Below are 13,648 nucleotides of genomic sequence, written 5' to 3' on the forward strand. Positions count from 1 at the left end.
CCGAAAATCAGGATATTGAGTTGAACTCTCTCAAAGTATAACCCCTGGAAAAAAAAAGTTCCTTAGATGTATCCCGGAACATTTGATCCTTAAATCTATGTATTGTAGTTTTCATTTGCCTAGTTAAATGGAAGTTTGGGATATTTTAGTACTTTATATTTTTTGCAAAAATCTGTTTTATTTTCATGCATATGTAATCCGAAAAGAAAAGCCTAAAAAAATAAGAAAAACAGAGGAGAACAAAGAAAAGACGAAAAGAATCCGAAAAAACAAATCATTGAATCTGTGTTTAAAAGTTTTATATTTTAAGAGTTCCGTTATCGTTTTTCTTTCCAAGTATTTTTTTTTCCTGCATTATCTATCTATTTGTGTTATAACAAATAGGGGGATATTGTTGGTTTCAATCATTTGATTTGATGATTAAACAAATACATCCAACAGAACACTTAATTATAAATGTTTCTATGATTTTGTCTAAAATCCAATTCACAAATTTAGAATCAAACTTCATGACATTCATGTTTGTGGTCAGATGGTATCCGATATATGTTAGGATCTTAAATACTTATCAGGATCCTAAATACTTATCGGATCTGAATCCAATGGAATCCGAGAATATCAGAATCCAAAGTGTTTTATGGACCTGGTTCATCTTAAGGACCCAATCACTTTTCCGGTCCCAATGTGTTTTAGGATCCGATATAATGTAATCTTGCTAGATCCAAAATATATGTTATGTTTCGGAGAAAAAAATATAATACGTTTTTTTATCGTAAAAGCCTTATGATTTTATTCAGTAGTAGTACAAAACAAAATGTCTTCAACGAAAACGAAAACTAGTTGAAGGGAATCCAAAATCGATACCAAAACGGGTTACATTTTCATCTAGTCAATTGAAAACCACTACCGAATAAGTATAACAATTTGACAAATGTTGTTTTTGTCAAGTCTGTTTTGGAGTACAAACTTAACCAACAAGTAATTTTGTTAAATTTGTGCCATGAGTGTTAAAACATTGATTATATAAGACATATAAGAAAATTTTGGTCAGTCCTACATAGAATCAGGCTAGCCCTACTTAGGACCGTTCAAAAGGTACCAATTAGGACTTTCAGTTTTAAGTTTCAACTACATTATTTTAAGCATTAAACCAGTTCCTTAACAATCGGTTATTGTGATTGTGCCAAAAGCTCAAGACTAATTACTAATTAGTAGGGATGAGATCGGTACCGGACTCGTAGCGAACCGGTTGGTACCGATTTTTAGTGGGACTAAAACTAGGACCGAAGACCTAACCGTATGTACTAGTTCAGTATTGGTTCGGTTTCGGTTTCAGGACAGGAAGATTCGGTACTAGGACCACTTGAGACCGAAAAATGAAAGTGGACTAAGAAATAATCAAATGTTTATAGTATTCAACTCCGTAAAAAAACACCACAATAAACTTATAATTAATATTAAGATTATTATATTATTAACCAATAATTAACTAAAAAATAATTACTTGATTTATGGAGGAACCGATCTTTTTTATGGTGATAGGGTCGATTTTTTGATCAAAGCAATAGTTATGGAGAACGTATGGTTTGTTTCAGAGAAGATATGGATTAGTTTAAAAAAAATAGAGAGAGAATTTCAATAGTCATGTGTTCAATGCAATTCCGGTTCGGTTCGGTTTTTTTTGGGAAATTCTTGGTACTGAGAAGCGAAAAAACGAATCACGATTTTTTTGTAAAATTGGAACCGATAACCGAACCGATTACATGCATTTGATTCGGTTTGTGTCCGATTTCATTTTGATACCTATTTGGTTATGGAATATGGTACTTGAGTCTCAACCCTACTAATTAGGACGTGTCATGGGCTCAATTTTGAACATCTTTATTCATGGGGGACAAAAATGTCTTTTTGAACATCAAAAACCATAAAAAGAGAAAAGTTGTAGTTCTTTTTTACTTGTACTAACCGTTTGGGCTAAAAAATATGCTAGTTAGGGGTTGTTTGTTTACCTTTTAATAGTTTTATTATAAGTCAACATCTGAATCGTTAAGAGGTAGATCTTCTTTGGCAAAAATAAAGTTTGTCTCTTAATGGTTCTAAAACCCTCTGAATGAGTTTGTATCCTGGACCTCCTTTAACCACTAAGCGCTCTAATTTCATTGTAAACAATTACCAAACAATTATATTACATTTTGCACGATATGATGAAAGTCTCGTAATCATTCTGACCACTTAATCATTTTACACCAAACCATTCAGCAACTGTCAACCAACCCCTTAGTCTTTTTAGACGGGACCAAGGCTAGATTTGGCCCCGTCACAAAGTCCGATTCTTGCTCATGTGGTCCCATGTCGGTCTTGAACTCTAGTATGGGTTTTGCATCTTTACACCGAAAGAAAAAACCGATAAGAGACTATTGAAGATACAGTAATCAATCATCTTTTTACGTTGTTATATGTAATTAAATATTCGAAAATATTATCCCAAATAAACATGAATAATTCATCATACAAAATCAAAATTACATTTTATTACAAAAATCAAAAGACTAGATAAAAAAAAAGTACCAAGTGTTATGAACATACATGATTAAAGTTATGTTTTATTATGAAAATCAAAGACTATACCAAAAATTGGATCACCTTAAGTAGTACTAATCAATTGATCTCGAGTTTCATGATCGCGGGCGGTGTTGGGTTAAAACTCTGATCGTCGGTCCAATTTGTCTCGCCCCAATGCTTCAGCATCTCTTTCCACGAACACAAATTATCGATGCATTTCTTCAATCTCCGGTCTTTTATCTTCACTTTCCAATGCCTGTCGCTAAACCCTGCTTTCTCTGCTTCCCGTCGATCCCACTCCAGTTGTGCTTTTTGCTTCGATTCCAAGAAGCAGAACTGATGCAACTGAGTGGGCATTGCATCGTGCACCTTCCACCACTGCTCGTGAGCCACATCACTCGCAAACTCTCGAAATATATCCGAGTTCCAATTGCAGTCGTAATCGCGAAAGCACAACCACGGTTTTAGCCCGAGGTAATGGAGAACGTAAAGCACTGGTGGGTCCGCTCCGAAAAGCCGAGTCTTTTTCTCTTTCATTTCATCGTCATCGCCGATCCAGAAGTTCTTCAGGAAATTTATGGTTTTCGGAATGCGATGCCACCACGTGAAGATCTCGTTTAGGTACCCCTGATCACCTCCGTTATAGGATGTTATCTCGTTGATATGATCCATCAAAAGCTTAAACGTACAATTCGATGGCTCGATGACCATCACACCGGAGTTGAATAGCGTCCCATTGTTTCCGGTGGCCGAGATCTCCGACATCCCGAATAAGAAATCGATGTTTCTTAAGATGAGCATATCCGCATCGATGAAGATGATCTTTTTGTAGTCCGTCAATTGCCACAGACGAAACTTGCTATAATTCCATTCGTTGTATGCGTTTTTCTCCGCTTTCGGGTTTCGTATCCTTTGGATTGTGCGAATCTTCCATCCAGCCAACTCGAGCCCACTTCTATGGTAATCACTAATCGTCTCGTCTACAAGTATCACAAGATCTCGAGTCGAACCCGACATCCGAATGCTTTGTGCCGCAGCAATTGCGCCGCAAACGTAAACATGAGCCGAATGTAGGATTGTCACATACGCTTCCCGTCGAACATTCCCGATATACTCTCCCTCTTTTTCCGCAAACATACATTAGTTAGAGGTGACAATTTCTAACAATAATATGTCAATATAACAAAATCGGGGTCATAGGACCCAAAAAGTTCTAAGTGTTCTGATAGTCTGTTTTATAAGACTTACATTTATAAGACCAAACACATGTGTATCCAATATAAAAGTGTTACAGTCAGTTGATATGACGGTTTTAAGTGTTTTAACAAGTTTTCTATTTGAAATAAGAAGACATTAATTTTTTATATGATATTATTTGAAAAAATATACTATGAAAACAATTATGCTATAAAAATGTGTTGACAAGACACAATCAAAAGTGTCTTATAAAAAATTGATGTGACATTTTATTTCTAAAGTGTTCTAATAATCTGATTTATATGACATTTTATTTCAAAATGTGTTCATAAGACACATTTTTCAAAAGTGTCCTAAGAAAATTGTTAAGAAGCCCAAACCCATCATATAATCTTACTTTAACACTATTACATAGAACAAACAATTGTTTTGTCATATAAACTTAAGTCTTATAAAGTAGTGTATTAGAACACTTCGATAATTTGGCATTCTTTAAACCCGATTTTGTTATGATACGCAAGTTTATATTGATTTTGAACGTTAAAGTTGTTACGTTACGAACCAAACTAACCTCGAGGTTTAAAAGGCAATGCAAGTTCACAAGATCCAACTGGGAGTTGAATCTTTTCTCTCAAAACCTTCAAATTTGGTTCATACAACCAAGCATTCCCCCGGCGAACCACTAGTTCCGTACAGGGAAACAGATTCGGAAGAGGGAAACAATTGGTGACGAAAAGCAGGTGTACCGGGAAGTTTCCTCTTACCGTTGCCGCCAGTCCGGCAGCGGCAAGCTGCAAATGGAGCCTGGCGACATCTCTCGACCAGTTTCCCTCATTTCGACATGGAAGCTTCACCACAACAAGATCGAGCCTTTTCCGTGGTACTTCAATCTTTGGGAAGTTTGGACAACTTGGAACTTCCTCTTCCTGTTCTTCATCGATCCATTCAGGATACAACGAATCCCATGTGACGTTTTTATCGACAGGATCAAGATGAAGATGAACGATATGATCGTTTTCGTTAGGAGGTGTAACTAAAATCTTTCTCTTCCAATCACTGATTTCGGTCTTGTTAAAGTTCAAGAATCCGATCCCGTGAATCATGCGGTTTTTGCCGGATAAATTCTCGATAACACTCGATATATCTTGCCAATTGATTTCTAAACACGACTCGTATCTTTGATCTTCTCCTCCACCCAATTTCCACCTGTTCATCACAAATCATCAAAACAAGTTGCAAGCATCCACAATTGGTTATTGGTCAAGAGGTTTTTCAATAGATTTTTGGTGAGAGCTTGTAACTGTATGATTGCTTTTCTTTTTGGAGGTTTTTGTTGTTGAGATATTGAACTTGTTAATATATTTAAATTAATAAATTTGTATATATTTGCCTTCAACTTTTACGGATTTATTGAAAACCTAAGTTTTATAAATTTTAATCTCATCCCATCCTCATAAATTGTACTTGATACGGGAATTGGTTCGGTGCATCCCATTACTGTTAATGTTCAATTATGATTGATCAAATGATGGAGATCCTTTTGTACTTTTCTCATTTTTAATTACCATTCTTACCGGAATCCGACCCTATATATAAAATCATACTAATATAGTTTAGTAATATAGTTAATGTAAATTAAACTAATAATATATTTTCTCGATATTAATTAATAAAGAGACTTACAAGATTTGAAAAAGCAGTTAAAAAGATTTTGTTATAACGTCTATATGTTGAGATTTTTGAGTTGTCTATTAAAATGACATGAAAAAGTTTGATAATTCTCTCAGTGTAAGTAATACACACGTACCATTATTATAATTGCTCTAGTTACAGATCAATAATGGAGTTTAATTGAACATGAAATCGTAAATTAGGTTAGAGTTAAGAGTACCTTGAAACAACATGGGAGATGTAGGTGTAATCGTGGCGATGATTGGAGAGGGAGCAGGTGATGATGATGAGGGTTGCAAGCACGACGACGAGTAGCATTGGTTTCGACGGTCTATTTTTACAGTTGTTGGTTTTATCATGTAATGTGATATGCATCGGCTTCTCACCGTCCTCCAGTTTGCTCCTTTGGAACCTTCTTTTGCATATTTCGTCACTGATAACATCGTTTTTCGGTAATAAACAAAAACATAATTAATTAAGTCTACAAACAAATCATGGTGATAGCTATTTTTGTATTTTTAACCGTTGTATTGCATCATAATTTATTGATTGAACTAGTTGTAATTGTTTTGTAATACTAAAAACGATCAAAAAATTCGTTCTAAATAAATAAATATTAAAATGTAATATTATTTCGTGTCAAAATATATATCTTAAAATTTGGATTAACCTCAAATATGTTATTAATTATCGTATGCATTTCACTGTTTATTTATAGTTTTTGTGATTATATTTATTAATTGTTTTTGAAGTTAAATAAAAAATAAAAAAACATTGACAGATTAAACCAACCAAACATTGACAAATGGTGAATTATGGTCGAGTTTTAGTTGTTCTACATTGATGAAGAGTTGAAAGATTTGAACAGAGTGAAGTGTATAAGAAAGGTGAATTGGATGCCTATGTATCAAATCATGTGGTTTGCCGTATAGGATTGTCTTATTTTGAATGACATCTTTGAAATCTATAATCTTGGTTGGAATGAAAACCATTCAAAAGGATAAAAATTATTGTGCAAATATAAAAGTAAAACCAAGGATGGAGACTTGGCAACATGAGGTTGAATGTTCCTCAAATCTAAACTAAGGTTACTTTCATCATCTCATATTGATAAAAAGATGATAGTTTGAAAGAAGATGATGGATGTATAAAAACATGATGGAGCTTTAAAATCTATAACTATAATTAAAATCAAAACCACCTAATTGGTAAAACTGTGTGCAAAACGAATGCAAATGATACATTTTTTTCTTTAACAAGAATTGTGATTACTGCAGTACTTATAATAACAAATGTACTTTAAATATCTATTATATCACTTATATATACATAGAATGAAAGTGTTGATTTAAGGATGTGCTTTCATCTGATGTTAGTATTTTCCAAATCGTGATTTATAGTATTGGACGAGACGTTATAAATATAAAAACGATTCCGAGTTTTCAGACACATCGCACTTCTGCAGGGTCGAAGTTTTTACATTTTTTCTTAAATTGAATTTTGATCACCGTACAACACATGTGTCGAACACTAGTACACATATAAACAAAAATACTTTTATATTTAATCACATGAATAACATTATTATCGATCAGAGGACCAGTCATAATTGTTGTTGCTCAAGTTCATCATATATAATAAGTATTTCGATTAAAATAATTAATATAATTGTAAGGGTTAAAGATATAATTAAAAAAAAAATGATTTATATTAATTACTTATGGAAATGGTCAAATTGACCACACCAAGAATGAAATATCCATTCACCAACCTCTTTTGGGTCGATGCTTCAACTCAACTCATTTCTTAAATCACCTACCAATCTATATCCACAAATATTTCAAAAGCAAAAACAATGGTTTTCATGCTTGTTTATTTATATTAATTTTTTTATTAAATCATCAAAAACATTATATATATATATATATCTTCTAACTAGAAGGGTACTTGTACAATGCAATGAAATACGTCTTCATTTTTTAATGTTTCATTTTATTTTTTGTCTCTTTTGATATAATACGGTTTATGTGGTTTTGAGAAAGATAATATACACTTTTGAATAAAACTAAATTTGAAGATATCATAAAAATTTGAAAAAATATATCGATATTAATATCAAATTTACTATTCAAAAGTTCTCGTTTTTTTGTACAATTTCTTTAATTCAATTTTTTTTATTATACTTTAATTTAGGTTTAGTAGCGAATAATTTATTTTTGGCATTTTTATAAAGATAATGATTCTGTTAGAACTCAATAATTATCCTTATTATATTTTAGATTTTATATTTAAAATAAGAATTTTATCTTGTATTTGATTATGTTTATCTACAGTTAGTTACACGAACTCAAACATGATGCTTAATAAGTTGTACTTACGAACAATTTAGTTGTAATATTAAATTTTAAGTAATATACATCAAGAAGTAATACTTCATGTATAAAAGGTGGTTTTTAATATAGTATAAATAACTTATTATTGTAAGTATATTTATTTAAAATGCAAGAAACATAAAAATGTCGTTAAGTGTTTTCAAAAAAAAAAAAAAAACCAACGAGTCACCTTGAAAATGTCTAGGTCATTTGTCACTGATTTAAATTTCTCAACAACAATTTATCCACCAACTTTTATGACGGTTTTGTTACGAATTGCCCTTTTAATAACGGATTTCCAAAGAAAAATCCACTGATAAAAGTGTTCCATTTTGTCTTAATTGATCATTTTACGTACAATAATATTAATAAAAATTAATATATGATAAAAAAATTATATATAGTTTAAACCATCATCATAATACTTTATAGAAAATGGTCAAAATGACATCTCCAATGATGAACATCCGTTCACCAACCTTATTTAGGTACATGGCATGGCTTCAAGTCAAGACATTCCTTTCATTCACCAACCAAACTTTTTCCATTCAATATTAGAAAAAGGAACATTTAACTTGATGGTATTTCAAAATCTATCTTTTAAATATCTGTGTTATATTATAAAATATTTGATAAAAATTCTTAAAGACCATTTTTTATGTATGAAGTATTGTTTATTGATACATATTACTTAAAATTCAAGATTACAAGTAAATTGTGCGTAAATATAACTTATTAAAGCTTTATGTTTAAATTCGTGTAACTAACTGCATATATACATCACATTTTAAATATAAAAAGTCTTAAATATAATTAGAATAATCATTGAGTTCTAACAAAATATTTAATTATTATCTTTATAAAAAATTATATTATTAAATAAAAAATAAAAAAAAATGAATTAAAGAAATACACCAAAAAAAAATTAGATTGCTTGGTACCGATATCGTTTTTCAATTTTTTTTTATGATATATCTTCATTTTTATATTTTATTCAAAAGTAAAAACATAGTCGTTTTCCTCAAAACCACATAAAACCGACTGAGACAAAAGAAAAGAACTATTAAAATCGAGATGTATCTCGCTATATTATGCGGATACCCTTCTAGTGCCTTCAAATGTAATCGAGTTGTTATTTGATTACATTTTTGCTAAAGAAACATACTATGAACATTTTCTAAATCAAAAGGCACGATGTAGATTCAAGGAAAGGAAATTTAAGCATATAGATTGGAGAGTCTAGAGAGGAAGGTTTTACGGTTTTTCCCTTTCAATGTAGCTTCCCAAGCCTAAGTCAGAACTCGAAATACGCTACTCGATCAACAAGTACGAAAGACGTCATTATATCCGTCTTTGTTTTCATTGAATGCCCTTTTCGTATAAATTGAAATTTCACATTTTGTTATCAAAGGATGATAAAAAGTATAGGGTTTTAATCGAAAAGTAAGATTAGTAATCGAAGCATGAGCAAATTGGCCGTCTTCAAACCCTTAAATGATCACGACTTTGGCTTAAATAATATAATGTTACGCCAATTTTACTAAAAGGGTATGATGCCACACATTCTAGCACCCCCACTATATCGGTCTCACTACCGTCATGTGAGAGGTAGATCGTCGCATGTTAGGGGGACATGTATGTGATACCTAAGTCGAACCCCAAACCTTTCACTCATTCTGTTAGGAAGCCGACCTCCTTACGTTAATGAAGCATGAGGTTTGAAGTTCGAATCATAGAGGTGCTATTATCCCTTGTGTTGGATCATCAACATCTTTTTGGAAGAAGACATAAACCAACATGACTCCGAAAACAAAGGATAGCGAACCATGATATAAATGTCATGAAATAATACACATGATATAAGGATTCATGATAAATGGAAGACGAATGTTAAAAGAGATGATTCACAAGTGAATACAACCACCGAGAAACTGTTTCACAAGACGAATGAAAGGACTTACTTGGAATACGGTTGTCTAGTTTCCATGGCGTCGTTAGGCGGCAGTGGCAGGGATGATGGTGGCTGCAACCTACTACTTGACGAGTAGGAGAGTTTGGAAGATGAAATTGGTGGTACAAAATATAATAGTTGAAAAAGGAAGAGATGTATAGGATGGAAGAATGGGACAAGCCAACGTATATGATAAATATGTCAAATGGTGGTGGTAGTATCTTTACGTAAGCTGAGTTGGTGGGGGAGGGCATGGGGGGTGGAAAAGACACCACGAAAAGGAGATTATAACTTCTCTTGTAATATTGGACTCACTAACTTAGACCACAAGTCAAGCGATTTTTAGTCTTGTTTATCTATAACTCGTAAAGTTGCAACTCAAAAACAAGAAAAGATAAGTGCTGTTTTTTTGGTCAAATTATATATATATATATATATATATATATATATATATATAAAGTTTTAACATATGCAGTAGGGATTTGCAAATCTTCCGAATTCTAATTTCTTTCAATTTGAATTTAAAGACTAGGAATGACCTATTACTGGATAATTCATGGGTAGAGCCGAAGACGCGGACACAGGTGGTGCATGGTTGTCGTCAGCTCGTGCCGTAAGGTTTCAGCAGTTCTCCCACTTCCAGGTTTTCACATCGAGAATTATTTGCAGATGAAGAGACATAGTAATTTCTATTATATATATATATATATATATATATATATATAGAGGTTGGTTCAAATAGAAACCAACCATATGGTATAAACTATGGAAACCGATCTTGACCAATCACATTCTTTCTTCACTTTATGTTCAAATCTAAATTATAAATTAATGATAAGGGTAATTTGGTAATTCAACCTTTTTGTAACCCCCAATAATTAATTGGGAGTTACAAATCTTAAAAGATACATCTAATTGTTCATGAGATTTTTATGATTTCTTTATTATTTCGTGTTCATGGTATTCATTTCAATTGATTTTATACATATATTGAAATTGGTTGTCTAAGTGTACAAGATTTTCRTTTCGTTCAAGATACATGGAGAATCCTATTGTAAAAGAATGTCAGAATAATGAAGACGATAAACGCTTGCAGTCTATGTTCATATCTGCACACATGCACAACGATCCTTGATTTTGAAAATGTTCATATATGTGCATCTCTTGCAGTCTATGTTCATATCTACACACATGCACAACGATCCTTGATTTTGAAAATGTTCATATATGTGCATCTCTTGCAGTCTATGTTCATATATGTTCACCATATGAACAATTTGTTTTCATTGAAAGATACAATCGTTGTTCACACGAACCCGTGACGATGTCATACGGTATGACATTGAAAAACATCACACCATATGAACCTAGTGTTTACATTGTAAGACACAGATGCTGTTCACACGAACATAGGGCCGACATGTGAACATATATGAACATATGAACATAGTGTTTACATTGCAAGACACAGATGCTGTTCACACGAGCATAGGGCCGACATGTGAACATGAGTTGTGAATATGAGTTGTGAATATGTTCATAATCGATCGTAGGTTACAAATCGACTGGAGAATATCGGGTTCACGATGCGTGAGGATTTATTACCAAAATTACCCTGTGAACAATTGTTCATAAGCAGCCCAATTAATTTAATGATGAATTGATTATTTTTTAATACTCATTTAATAATGATCCTTTGACCAATTTACCCTTTGAACAATTGTTCATACACATATCAATTAATACATTAATTAAATTATTGTTTATTTAATCTCATTTAATAATAACCGTTTGATGATAAAATGAACGATCAAGATCGGTTCACATAGTTTGTACCATATGATTGGTTTCTATTTGAACCAGCCCCTATATATATATATATATATATATATATATATATCTTGGTTCAAATACTAATCAAGATTTTTGTGTTAACTTTGTTAACCAACCTCAACCAATCGTATTCCTTCTTTTATTTAGGTTCACATATAACTCATATATTAATGACAAGGGTAATTAAGTAATTTGTCATTTATGTAACTCACAAATCATTAATTGGGAGTTACAAATCTAAAAATCTCAATAATTGATGATTATGTAATATTGATATTTTTTTATACGTGTTCATGTTTTGTAATTTCGATTTATTCTATCCATAATGATATTGATTTTGTAATTGTCAAAGAATTTCCAATTGTAAAGATTTCGATATCGTCCGAGTAATATGGATAAACCTATTGGAAAACAGATTGACAACAATGAGAATGAAAAGGTTAAAATTGTCTACGACTACAATTGGAATTCGATATCGTCCGTCACTGAAATTCCATCGCAGATCCGTCACTGAAAATTCTGTCGCAGATCCGTCGCTGAATTTTCCGTCGCAGATCCGTCGCTGAAAGTTCCCTTGCAGATCCGTCGCTGAAACTTCCCTCGCAGATCCGTTGCTGAAAGTTCCCTCGCTGAATGTTCCGTCGCTGAATGTTCCGTCGCAGATCCCTCGCTGATCCGTCGCTAAATACTTTTCTCGCTGATTCGTCGCTGATATCCGTCGCTGATCCGTCGCTGATAGCATTACCTATGATTGTTTGACCGACGGAGTATTAGCGACGGATTGCCCTTTCAGCGACAGATTTGCGAGGGATTTTTTCCCTCGCTGATACTCTGCATTTTTGTAGTGTATGTAATTGTTACAGAATTGTTCACAAGTGTTCATATTGTGTTCATATGTACACTACCTGCATATCTCAAAATTGACTTGCTCCTGAATGTGTTCATAATGAAAGAATTATTGTTCACAAACTGTTCATATTGTGTTCATACTTGTATTTTTATTTATTTACTTTCGTGTAGCAACTATTCTTATTATATTCATATTGTGTTCATAAATGCTATACAGTCCAAGTTCATATATAAGTCAATTTTTAATAATGAGATTTTTTGATTTTGTAACTCCCAATTAATGATATGGAAGTTACATAAATTTTTTTTTAACTAAATACCCTTTTCCTCTTTGTTCACATATGTTCTTTGAAATTATAAATTTAAAAATCTAATTTTTTATCATGATTAATCACAACCCTTTATTGTAAGAATCAATGGTCAAGATTGGTTAACAAAGTTAACACAATAATATTGGTTAACATTTGAATCAACCCATATATATATATATTTTGTTAGATTCTTATTTTGAGTAAGTGTAATATGCTTTTGAAAACCATATCTAAGAATTTATATCATTAAAAGTTTATGTTCAAGTGTTTATAATTACTTTAGAAAATGTAATTTAAAAACCATTAATTAATTATAATTTAATTATACTTGCGTATAGCATGGACCGACTTCAGGGTTGCATGCACTTATTTAATTTATTTTTGTTAATAGAATGTTTCTTTGGGATATAAAAGGTATACCTATTAAATTTTGAGAAACGTTTTGGAATATAAGAATTAGCATACAAGAAATATCATCCAAATTAATCAAAAACCGAAAAAGTCCCTCAAAGTCAACAAGAAAACATTTTTTTTTCAAAATCAACTAAAACTTAAAAATCCTTTAAAATCAGTAAGGAACTCCAAGAATCTTTTGAAACGGTATAATTTAGTGAAAAACTCGTCGGACGATTTTATGAGCTTTTGATCCACCTTAACAATATATACTCATTGGGTAAAAATCCTAGATGTGTCTGTTTTTATATCATGTTAGTAACACTATCATAACAATATTAAATGCTAAAATATGCATTTTCAATCATAGAATAGGTTTTCATCAAAAGCCGTCTTTTTTTAATAGAGAAATTGGTTCAAACGACCATTTTCCTTATCTAAATTAGTTTTCTAACAATTTCTCTCGCAAAATGTTATTAATTCCGCAATATCTAGGTATGCAATAGCTA

General features: G+C 32.0%; 1 protein-coding gene across 1 annotated transcript; it reads right to left on the reverse strand.

The window, feature by feature from the left end:
* Nucleotides 1-2,510: 2,510 nt before the first annotated feature.
* LOC112513713 (UDP-glucuronate:xylan alpha-glucuronosyltransferase 1-like) lies at nt 2,511-9,789 on the reverse strand. Its single transcript, XM_025120066.1, has 4 exons — nt 9,764-9,789; nt 5,651-5,863; nt 4,331-4,965; nt 2,511-3,683 (listed from the first exon to the last, which is right to left on the reverse strand). The coding sequence occupies exons 1-4, from the start codon at nt 9,787-9,789 to the stop codon at nt 2,659-2,661; spliced, it is 1,899 nt and encodes a 632-aa protein (XP_024975834.1). The 3' UTR covers nt 2,511-2,658.
* Nucleotides 9,790-13,648: the final 3,859 nt, after the last annotated feature.

Source organism: Cynara cardunculus (assembly GCF_001531365.2).
Source record: "Cynara cardunculus var. scolymus isolate 2C chromosome LG 5, CcrdV1, whole genome shotgun sequence".
Taxonomy (NCBI): Eukaryota; Viridiplantae; Streptophyta; class Magnoliopsida; order Asterales; family Asteraceae; genus Cynara; species Cynara cardunculus.

Excerpts from the sequence above, each read along its gene's own strand:
- LOC112513713 (XM_025120066.1), bottom strand. The coding sequence starts at position 9,789 with ATGGAAACTAGACAACCGTATTCCAA. Across the intron at positions 5,864-9,763 it reads ACTAGACAACCGTATTCCAA|TGACGAAATATGCAAAAGAA; the intron begins GTAAGTCCTTTC and ends CGATGTTATCAG. Across the intron at positions 3,684-4,330 it reads ATTGCCTTTTAAACCTCGAG|AGGGAGAGTATATCGGGAAT; the intron begins GTTAGTTTGGTT and ends TTGCGGAAAAAG.